Below are 11078 nucleotides of genomic sequence, written 5' to 3'. Positions count from 1 at the left end.
ACTGTACTTTACAGCTGTAATATAAAGCTTACTGTACTGTACGGAACTAAAACCATATGCAATGGAGTGCTAGATCAAAAGGATTTGTACCCAGGATGAGATTTATACTCTGATGCTCAATTTGAACTAGCCAGTAATTTCATCTAAAAAAAAGAAAATAAAAGTGCTAAATGAAGCCTATACCAGCTTCAACTGGTAAGTGTATTTTCGCATGGTCATCAACAACCCTCAATAAATAAACCTTTCCAAGCACTTGGCAAATACTTATGCTTAGGCTACACTTTTTAATTATGGACCATAAGGATATTAAGGAGTTATTCACGAATGCCATTTTAATTATAAAAAAATGTTTTCATTCTAGCATCAATGAGTATGAACTACTTGTAATAGGCATACATCTGCACACGACATGTATAGAGACTGTAAACGACTGTCATCTAATAACAAAACCTATATCAACTATGTATGTAAATTACAAACTGTTTCTAAAAACGCTCAATCGTGAAATTCTTGTCTCGCGTATTATAGTCTATGATTTAGAATCCCGTAAGCACTTTGGTGAGTTATAGGGATAACCCCTAAATAAATACTTGAGATTGCTTTTTCCCGGATTAGATGCTACCAGTATACGAGAAGGAACTCGAATGAAACGTATCAAAAGAAGATGTTGAGAAAAGAAAATGTCGGCAATTAAATGGTGTTTTGCATTTCCCCTTCAACCAGACCGACGTTCCCGATAACGAGTCAAACTTTCCAATAGCTCATCTGTACGGTTGGCGTTACTGCATTTCTCCCACAACTCCCCTCGCATTCTGCTCGGGAAGTTTCAGCTTTCATTAAAGGTAAGTTATTGACATTTTGTTTAATTTAGACTGAAATTATTTACAATCTGAAGGTGGATTACATTTCATAATCCCATCCACCGTGCCAACTCTAAAATAGGACCGAGTTATAATTCATCACCTTGATGTTTCTTGTCGCGACTTGTTATTTTAGGCTAGCTCGTGTAGCTACGTCGATTTTGCGATTATATGGTAGGACATTCAAAATTTTCTTACTTTAATTTGTTATTTTATCAGATTGTAGTTATTTAACACGTCAACGCCAACATACGATAAATAGTCGAATGGACTGTGCCTGAACAGATAATTTCGTTTCTGTGCCGAGTGTTCTCAGTCTGATACGTACGGATTTAGGCTATCCGGAATGTGTTGTGTCGCTTAGCCAATTTATCCTAAAGTTAGAGTGCTAAAAACAATTAATCAGAATACTGAAGTGCTTAAAATGTTTACTCAAAAACATTGCATGCAGTGTTAACACTGGTCAGCAATATATTCGTAAAATGTAAAAGATGTGGTGCCAGCACCGCCTATTTGTGTAACCACCAAGCTGTCACCTTTTGTTCAACAGTCTGCCCTGCCCAACCTTGTTTTGTTTTGTCAAAGGCCAGTGTACAGTGTAGGCGCGCGGAGATTGTTGAATCTACGGTGAACAAAAGCAACACTAACTTGGCTGTAGGCTGTGTTTTAGAGCGTTTGGACTACGGCCTTGAGTTGAGCGCCTTGGGTTTTTTTTTAGTTCATTGAAAAAATGAGAGGAATATGGAACAAGAGCATTTTCATGAAGCCTAAACCTGAGCAAATGATTTTAACAAGACATAGATGGCTGTGAGCAGTTAGGTGATTATGCCCAGCCGGAGTGACTCTGCTTGTTGCTATTCCAGCCAAAAATGAGGTGGGCCTGGCTGTCCGCTTGCCTCCTGTTGAGTGTGCTGTGGCTGGTGGAGGGGGTGGAGGTCGAACTGGAGACTGAGCGCGACTGGGACTGGGGCTCCGGACTCCATGAGCTACTTCACAGCTTCCCGGCAGACAGCCCGTTCGTGACAGAAACACCGGGGAGCCCCGCCAACTGTTCTCAGAGGTTCTGGCTGCCCCCGTCCTCCCCCATTTGCTGGGAGAACATTGCCGGGCCAGAGGAATTTGAACGATCCCGTCTCTTGGTCCTCCAGAACCGCGCTGCCCTCAGGGCTGTGGCCCACACCAGTGGTGTGGGGGAGGGGGGCACCTCCTACAACCAGCTGGCCAGGGAGGACATGCTGGGCATTCGTGGGGACTACCACGGCATTGTCCAGACTGCTGAGACCATGGAGAAGGTCTTTCACGCACTGGTGGAGAAGAGGAGAGAGGGCACAGAGCTTTGGACTTTTTCAAGGTTAGTGTCTTGCATGACAAAAAGGAAAGAGAAAATGGCAGTACATTTTTAAGTGTCTGTAAAAAAATAGAGCAGACAGACTGCAGACACTGCATTCTCCGCACAGGAGGTAAAGCCATTACGTGGAAGGCTTGAGCAAGGCTCTGAAGAATAAGTAAAATATATAAATAACTGCCACTCCACTGTTGCTGAATTTTTTGAGAATGAGGTCATCAAACAGACTCAAACCAGTTAATATTTCAGTCATTTTTGCTTAGTGTCAGAAAATTAACCATAACAGTCAGTTAAACAGAGCTTAATGCACAAAGATTTTGGCTCATTTAAATATCACACTGTAAGGCAACATGAAACATGCATGGGAATCATTATGGTATAGAACTGCAGAGTAGATAACCTTGTTAATAACATCTGCAAAAGATTATAAATAAGTTCCATCCAGTTTCCATCCACAAGCATATTGGTGTGAGCAGTAAAGTGTTTGATTTTCAACTTCCATCCAATATCAAATATAACTGAAGCTTCATCACTGAAGTTTAATTTTCCTGTATTAGCTATGCAGTGATTAAATTACGAAATACTCAGTACCATCAGACATTGCCAGCTCTTGTCAATTACGCCATTTAGCAAGTACTAACCTACAATTATTTTTATTCGCATTTCAAAATTGTACATTATCTGTAGATATCTTCCTTCACACCAGAATATTCATGGCAAAGATGCAGATTTTCAATAATCTTGTAGCACAGGTTTTGTTATTGCTGGTTCTGCTGAAACCTAACGTGGTAGTTAACAGTAGTGTATTTTTTCTGTTAAGATATGAAGAAGCTGTGTTTTACTTGTCAATTGATTAGTCAGATTGTTGGCAGTCATAGAAAATGACTTTGCGCCGCACCAATTTTCAACCGCCCCTGTACTTTCCACGACACCAGTTTATCAGTTTATAAGGGCAGGACAGCCCAACCCCGTACCTAGAGAAACACCTGTAATTTGCAGCTCAGTGATATTTCTAGCTGTTGAATGCAGTGTGCTTTGTTAGGGGTGAGTGCAAACCTACAGGACAGTCGAGGGTGCGTCCCAGTACTTGAAAAATGAGAGAGTGGAGGAAGTGAGGATACAGCTAAGTACTGGGGCACACCCCTCATCTCCAGGAACAGGATTGTTCCTTATCTAGGGCATGTGACCTAAAGTAATTTCAGCTTGCATTACCATCTAAGTCCCCACAGAACACTGTTGGAATTGGTTTGTCACAATCACCTGAATAATCAATGGTCAATTATATCCTTCCTAAAAGCAATGAATTGATTTCAATTAACACACCAGTTAGAAGAGGGAATGGGATATGGATGAACACTGCACTTTGACGACTTATTCATCCGTACAGGCCCCCAAAAACAACAATAGACTAGCATTGAGACACCATCAATCCTGGTCTGAAATGGCCTGAAGAACAGGAGAAATCCTGTTAATTTCTAAATTAAAATATGCATGTAAGGAACAAGAGGAGAAGGTCCAATACAAGAAGGTCAGCAATCTGTTGAATCCCTTGTTCTTACAGCTTAAAGGAGCGACTTGAGAAAACGAAGGACTCCATCTACGGCAGAGAGCACCTGGCGAACCTTCTGGAGAAACAGTTGTCTAGCCTGGAGGGGTCGTTACACATCCTGCAGACACGACTGGCTAAGTTACTCACCCAGTGAGCGCAGCCAAGCCAGAGGCACAACTGCTATTAGAGGTTATCCTATACTCTGTATGTTATGCATGGCCACCAAACTGATAATGAAACCCTTTCATCAAAAGGAACAGGAGTATTTTTTCAGAAATTGTGCTTACTCTATAAAACTACCTTCTTGTGAATCTCAGGGCTCTGGCTTCCTAACACTTGCAACTGCAAGTCAGCCTCTTGCAGCACACAGAGACTTAAGTTTTTATAATAAAATCTATTTTTGTAAGTCTAGAATGCAGATGTGTTCCATAAAGATTTAACAGATCTTTGTGGTCTCACATTAAAGAACATTGACTACAATGCATTAGTTTACATCATGCTTTTCGAAGAAATAATGAAACGTGGTAATTCAGATCAACATACCATCATCTGAGAAAGAAAACGGTATTTTTTCTCTTGAAAAATAGATTTTAAATCTCAATGGGGCATTCCTGGTTAAATAAAGGTTAATAAATAATGATACCATGAAACCCATGAAAAGTGCTGGATATGAAAATCTTTTATGAATCAGGCCATGTCATTGGCCAGGGCTCAGTCAGTCATAGTGTTTAGGACCCAGCTTGCGCTTTGGGTAAAGCCATTATGTAGCAGGCTTGAACCTGCAGAGGGTCATTATTTGGTGGTCTTGTCGGGGGTTGTTTAGGATTAAATTGGCCTGGGTTTCTCAGATTACTGGAGCATTAGCTCCTCCTGAAAATACACTTGGTCCCACCCAGGTTACCGGTGTTCCTCAATGAGAAGTGTGCATATTCTCTCATAAAAGGCATCTCTGACCTAAACCTATTCAAAGGCTTCTTTTCAACTATGCCTTTTATCTCAATGGAAATGACATGCTTGAAATAAGAAACAAAAAAAACGAGCCATTCACCACAAGCCAATTTATTTTAGTACAAAACAAAATTTTTACAAAAAAAAAAAAAAGATAATTGGGGCAAGACTGCTCATATATCTAGTAAAAAAATATTTACAGCCTTATACACTTCTTTCACCAGACAGAGACAAACATGCAAACATGAGTTTAACATGAGTTTAACTGTTGCACATGCACAGAACTACATTGCTGGTGCAAATAATTGTGAATGTCAAGCCATCTAACAGGAATAAAATTCTGACTGACTGGAAAGTCTAACTGTGAGTCATACTCCCTGTCGGTGAATGTCTCAGTAGTTAACATTGAAAAACAAACTAATTTCAAACACAGGTGGGAGGGGGCTCAAAGCTGTAGAACCATGAGCAGTTCTGAACGGTCCCTCCTGTTGGACTTATTTCATGGAACATAAAAACTATCCTCCAGACAAATATTAAACGGTTATTTGAACCTTGAAATTGTTCTGTGTTCTTTAGCAATCTTTTTTTCTTGTTTTGTGCCCAACTTTCACATGTTAATTTATTTTGGCTTATCTTTGGCTACCATTACTATAGTCATTTCAAGTATTTTCAGATTCCTCTTGTGGTGATGTTAATGGACCTTTACAAGTTTCAGAAATTTCACTCAATTTCACTAACATTTTTTTATGACAGTGACAAATACAGAATTAAATTGCATGTGTGCTGTAATGTCAATTACAGACAAAAAATAATTTTAGTTGAGCAATGCATGACTTTTCCAACAATTAAAACCAATTTAGTTTTAATTCCCTCCTTGAAATAAAACACATTGTTCAATCACCTTACATTACACATCCAAGTCACTATAGATAGCTTTATCCTTACTTGCTGTTGTTATAGGACTACTGCAAGCAAGCACTGTTTGGATTATATTTTTGGAAGTTTGACCCAGAGGTTAGTGATGCAATCACAAACAACTGCCATCATACATCCATCAGTGTAAGCAACAGCTGTCAATCATACCTTTAGAATCCCGTTAAATAGGAATTATGAGCCTACTACCTTAAAAGTCTGAGTGATTCCCTAGTTTTAAAAAAAGAAAAAAGAATTACCCTGGTGCTTTAACTTCACATTTAGTGCAAAACTGAAATGGTTGCTACATTGTCCATTTTAAGCTCATGTAAATCACCCAGCAGATCCATTACAGAAACACTCAGTGACTATAGATATGCATTTTGAAGCTGTGAGTTAACAAGTTACAGAAAATACCACTATAAAGGAAAATGTACATGGAAGCCCCAAGGTGTGGGCAATAATGATCTTTGGCAGCAGGTGTGTGACTGGGAAATATCATTTGGGTACGGTTTGGTCCTAGAGGCTATTAGGAATACCCCCCCCCCCCCCCCCACAACGTTACCAACCTTAGTTGACTTTGCCTCCTGTGTTAGTGTATTGATTCAAACTCTACGACTGAAACTGGTTAAATGAAGTCATCTGACAATTAAAATGTCATGGGCTGATACAAGAAAATTGCAGCCTAAAAAGCATTGCGGAAGAGAAGAGGATATCCTGAGGAGGGCTCGTGATTTGTCAAACAGCTGACAGTACCAGTTTGCAGCATTCTGGTTGAACTAACATGAAACCTTGGGCCACATTACGGAAGGACCGTAAGACACGGTGTGAAGGTCCAGAGAGCTTATCCTGTATCTCTGGAGCTAGTCATCCACGTCTTCTCCCCTTTCCTCAAGGGACCTCAGGTAGTCTCTTGCCAAAATCTTCTTTGGCAAGATATCTGTAAGTGTACAATGATGTATGAGTATAGTCATAATATAACATTTTCCATCGGTTATGCATTAAACAATCTTAATACTCACCGTCCCTGAAAGTCTGTAATGTAATATTAAACTCTTCAGTTGTGGAGCATTTTCTTCCCTGACTGCCACTCACGCAACACAAAATTATGGGCATGATACTAACGTTAACTGTATTTAGAATTTTACATAGAGCTAACGTAGTTTTAAATCAAACATACAAATGGCATTAATATCACTACCCCAAATGGCAGTATTTTCTCTTACTGTTTAATAATAATGCAAATAGGGTAGAAGTCGCGGCCTGCGCAGGGCTGCTGATGAAAACAAGCTGAGCGTTAGCTCATTGCTAACTTCGCGCATGGAGTGGTTCAACACCATCACTAGCTAACGATGATAACTATGCACTTACCAGTGAGAAACTGAAAAGTCTCGATCTCCTCTGCAACATTTGCAAGATCACTGTACGCCAAAGTGTTTTTCTCTCTTCCCGAGCCTCTTTTAAAGGAACACTGTGCCAAATGTTGAACAAAAAGTTCCTACAAAAGACCAAACAATTAGCTAAACATCTTTACAAAGGCTGGCTAACTTAGCTAGTCCAGCTATTATCAATTTGGCAAGTTAGCGCCTGCCTCTGAGCTAGCTAAATGGTCTTACCGTTGCTTTCGTAGTTAAGAAAAGAGCATCTTGATTAATGCTGGAAACGTCTGGAGAACTCTTCATGATCAATTTTACTCTTGACATAGGAAGAGAAACGTTCTTGCTATTTACTGTATTAGCGTCAACTTTCGCACCCACATTGTTACCCGACATCTTTCCAAACACGAGTAACGTTAGCTTGCAGCCTGTTTAGGCTACAACGGAAGCCGACACGACAGTCAGTTTTGAAAATTGACTGCTGCGATGGCAGGGAATTGTAGTTTAATGCAATCAGCGACCAGCATGACAGCAAACAAGACAAACAAACAATAGGCTACTGGAAGGATACATTATCTGGCTTGGAGATAAATACAGAGGTAGGCTAAATGGATCCCCCCTGCGTACGCTAAATAGAATTAGGCTACAGCTACAATTTGAGTGTTTGAAATAAATTAAACAATTCATATAGACGACTAGATATTTTCTGTTCTTTTAATATTTGGGAATTTTTGTGATCTATATTTCAATCGGATCTCTATGGGAAATGTATAATTAGTCATGAGCAAATCACACATAGGCCTACCTGTAAGGACTACAAAAAAGAACAAAAAATTCGTTTTTGTTTATATGTTTTCTTTTTGTTATTATTTTCTACATTATATGCTGCTACGCATTATTTTCATTTAAGTAATCTTGTATCATGCTTCTGCTTTCACAAGACATTTTTCATATCCCCGACTTACTCCCTCTTGTAAGAAATAAGGGTCAGTATTGCTCTCTGGTCAGTGCCACTCCGGCTAGCTTTAGTAAAGGCTTTACCGCCTCCAATTTTAATCGTGATGTCACATTGATTCTTATAAATGGGCAGACTGACAAAATTATTTTTGGTACGTACTACTTACAAATCTTTCGTAAAATAATAGTTCTAGATTTTCGAAACGTCCGGTGTGTGTTTCCAACTACACCCTCAGAAATCTAGTTGCTGTCCATTTAAAACGTACCTCCCCTTTTTGTGAGATACGGCAACGAAACAGGAAGTTGTCGCTCAGCGCTGTCATTCGTGGAAAGCTTCAAGCTAGCAAGCAAGTTGTTTGAGTGAAGAAATACTTGTGAGTATTCAATGTGTTACGACAAAGACAACGGTCGCACAATATGTATTACAGCAAACCATAATGCTTAACGAATTACCTTATTATGTAGCCAGCATCTGAGCTTGTTTTTGCTACAGCAGATGCTAGCCAGCTAACAAGCAGCAATCCTGGTAACAGTTAACAGTGTCTCATGACATGTCTCAAACTAGCTAACGTTGGCTACATAAAGCTGTCTGTGAATGCAACGTTGGGATATTTGCAAATGCAGACGAATCTTATTAGTTAGCTTTATTAGGTTTATGAGTATTTCGCCGACATGACAAATTGATGAGGACTGCTACCTTGCTAACTGGGCAACGCTGACCAGTCTTAACGTAGCTTGCTTGATAAGGTAACTTCTGACAGCTATATTTAGCTATATTGCTGATGTTAGTTAACTTATAGTATACGAAAACACGGAACTAATGTTTAGCTTAACGTTCTTGCCGATAGCCAATTGTTTTATTAATTTGCTATTGATGTTATTTCCGCAATAATGAAACAATCGGAGGTAGAAAGAGGAAATGTAGAATGCTAGCAAGCTACTATACGCTTACTAGCTAACTGCAACGACCAAATATGCTTAATTGTAAAAATGTGCATTTATAGTTATACATTTCCAGAAAGGCATACCTGGAGACATGTAACTGTTAGATATTGAATCTGGCTCTTCCTGTAATTTCTTTTGCCACCAGTCCCTGCACATCCTGCCAGATAGAAACTATGCTATTGGTCCATTTAAGTGGTAGTTGCTGGCTATTACCTGATCACTTACCATTACCATTTTGCATCTTTCTGACTACAGCGTGGTCAGGCTAGATTATGGCAAGGCTACATACAAGCATTAAAACATTTCCCACACAGTAATGTTCTGAACACATCTTATTGACTGCCTTGCTGAAGAAAAAACAGCTCAAGCTAGGTTTTAAAACAGCTGGCAGCTGGTTGACCAGTTCAGACATGTTTTGACCATGTTTTGACCAGGTAAAGCTATGTTTTGAAACAGCTGTTACCTGTTTCAAAAGCAGCTCAGACAAATTACCAGCACTAGCTGGTTGACCAGCTCATACCCAGCTAGACCAGCATTATGACCAGCATGGCCATGCTGATTGACCGACTCATACCCAGCTAGACCAGCTTGACCAGCTAAATTTTCAAGCTAGTCAAGCTGGTATAGCTGTATTTTACAGCAGGGTGCGTCTCCCTGTCTCCTTTAGGCTGGAGCTGTATGAGAAATGAGTATCCCGGACTACATGCAGTGTGCTGAGGACCACCAGACTGTCCTGGTGGTGGTCCAGCCCGTGGGCATTGTCCCGGAGGACCAGTTCTTTCGCATCTACAAGCGCATTGCCAGCGTCAACCAGGTCAGCATTCGCGACTCCCAGAGGCTCCTGTACATCCGCTACCGGCATCACTACCCGCCGGAGAATAACGAGTGGGGGGACTTCCAGACGCATCGCAAAGTGGTGGGCCTCATCGCCGTGACGACTTGCGGCTCAGCCAAGGAGTGGCCACAGACGGCAGACCGATTCCACGGGCTGAAGGAGGTGTTCGGCTCCACGCTGTACGACTCGCGCCTGCTGGTGTTTGGCCTGCAGGGGGAGATTGCCGAGCAGAACCGCACCGACGTGGCCTTCTACCCCAGCTACGACCAGTGCGAGGATGTGGAGAAGAGGGTGGAGGACTTTGTGGAGTCCATCTTCATCGTGCTGGAGTCCAAGAGGTTGGACAGGGCCACAGACAAGTCTGGGGATAAGATCCCCTTGCTTTGTGTCCCCTTTGAAAAGAAGGATTTTGTGGGTCTGGATACTGATAGCAGGTGAGTTTTCTGTTGTTTACCAGAAAGGTGAAAAGAATGCGCCAGGCATTGTACAATTTCTGGTTCATTCATTTTCTCAGCCCTGTCAAGTTCACCGTGACAAGCAAAATTAATGTAAATGAGTCAATACTTAATTGTATGTTCAGAATTATTTAGGAAATGGCTTGTCAATCATTACTTTTGAAACCCTTGCACATGGATACCATTTTCATGGCATGAAGTGACGCAATTGTACGGGCTATTTGCAAGCTGAGAAAGTAAAAAAAAAAAAAAAAAAAATATAGCTTTATTACATTGTCTGTAATATTAACCAAAGACTATATTTAACTGAAAAGGGATAGTTTATTAACAAGACGATGGTTGTCGCATCTAAAATAATTGATACATCAATCGGAAGCGGGCCTCATTTATCAATATTTCCATAAATCCATGTGTAAATTTATGTGTGATCTGAACCAGAGGAACAAATTCCACTGGATTTATCAAACATGCGTAGAGACAGCTTTTTTCTTACCCACGTCTGTATGTTCATGAATACCAATGAATCGTAAACAAAAAGTGCGTGCACAGAATTTATGATGACATAAATTGACGCCCATAAAATACCTTATAAGGAAAATTCAATTTCAGGCACGTCTTTACATGGTCGAGAAAAGATAAATGACAACATTGAAAAATATGCTATTTGGACCACCGTCACTGTCATCATCTCCTGCCAAGTAGCTTATTTCAATGTGCCAAACTAATATCTAAACATAATTTGTTGCTAATTAACCTACTTTTGTTTGTATAGGCTACATAAACTACGTATGTGCCACAAAATTAACAGATTGCGAGTATTATTATTGAATAAATATAACTTCATATTATTGATGAAATTGATATAACAAGTAATGTTATTGATTCATCTGTTAATT

At 40.2% G+C, this 11078-nt stretch overlaps 3 protein-coding genes across 4 annotated transcripts in view; 2 read left to right on the top strand and 1 right to left on the bottom strand.

The window, feature by feature from the left end:
- Window positions 1-613: 613 nt before the first annotated feature.
- On the top strand, window positions 614-5260 carry si:ch211-57n23.1 (uncharacterized). Its single transcript, XM_061256408.1, has 3 exons — window positions 614-842; window positions 1724-2211; window positions 3767-5260. Exons 2-3 carry the CDS (start codon window positions 1730-1732, stop codon window positions 3906-3908), a joined length of 624 nt encoding a protein of 207 aa, XP_061112392.1. The 5' UTR covers window positions 614-842; window positions 1724-1729; the 3' UTR covers window positions 3909-5260.
- A 913-nt stretch (window positions 5261-6173) lies between these two features.
- chrac1 (chromatin accessibility complex subunit 1) lies at window positions 6174-7452 on the bottom strand. Its single transcript, XM_061256407.1, has 3 exons — window positions 7231-7452; window positions 6986-7112; window positions 6174-6554 (listed from the first exon to the last, which is right to left on the bottom strand). The coding sequence occupies exons 1-3, from the start codon at window positions 7384-7386 to the stop codon at window positions 6478-6480; spliced, it is 360 nt and encodes a 119-aa protein (XP_061112391.1). The 5' UTR covers window positions 7387-7452; the 3' UTR covers window positions 6174-6477.
- A 780-nt stretch (window positions 7453-8232) lies between these two features.
- trappc9 (trafficking protein particle complex subunit 9) overlaps window positions 8233-11078 on the top strand; it is a 324830-nt gene continuing 321984 nt past the window's right edge. For both annotated transcript variants that reach the window (XM_061255361.1, XM_061255360.1), the window contains exons 1-2: window positions 8233-8321; window positions 9560-10161. In XM_061255361.1, the coding sequence (XP_061111345.1) occupies window positions 9578-10161 (584 nt within the window). In that variant the 5' untranslated portion in view covers window positions 8233-8321; window positions 9560-9577. The remainder of the gene's footprint in view (window positions 8322-9559; window positions 10162-11078) is intronic.

Source organism: Conger conger, chromosome 9, assembly GCF_963514075.1.
Source record: "Conger conger chromosome 9, fConCon1.1, whole genome shotgun sequence".
In the NCBI taxonomy this organism is placed as follows: Eukaryota; Metazoa; Chordata; class Actinopteri; order Anguilliformes; family Congridae; genus Conger; species Conger conger.
The sequence above is the reverse complement of the archived record's forward strand: the minus strand, read 5'-3'. Positions and strand labels throughout refer to the sequence as shown.

Bases quoted from the DNA above. Each gene is read 5' to 3' on its own strand.
- si:ch211-57n23.1 (XM_061256408.1), top strand. From the start codon at position 1,730: ATGAGGTGGGCCTGGCTGTCCGCTTGCCTCCTGTTGAGTGTGCTGTGG. The intron at 2,212-3,766 runs GTTAGTGTCTTG...TTGTTCTTACAG, and splicing joins GAGCTTTGGACTTTTTCAAG to CTTAAAGGAGCGACTTGAGA.
- chrac1 (XM_061256407.1), bottom strand. From the start codon at position 7,386: ATGTCGGGTAACAATGTGGGTGCGAAAGTTGACGCTAATACAGTAAAT. The intron at 7,113-7,230 runs GTAAGACCATTT...GGTCTTTTGTAG, and splicing joins TCTTAACTACGAAAGCAACG to GAACTTTTTGTTCAACATTT. The intron at 6,555-6,985 runs GTAAGTGCATAG...GTACACTTACAG, and splicing joins GACTTTTCAGTTTCTCACTG to ATATCTTGCCAAAGAAGATT.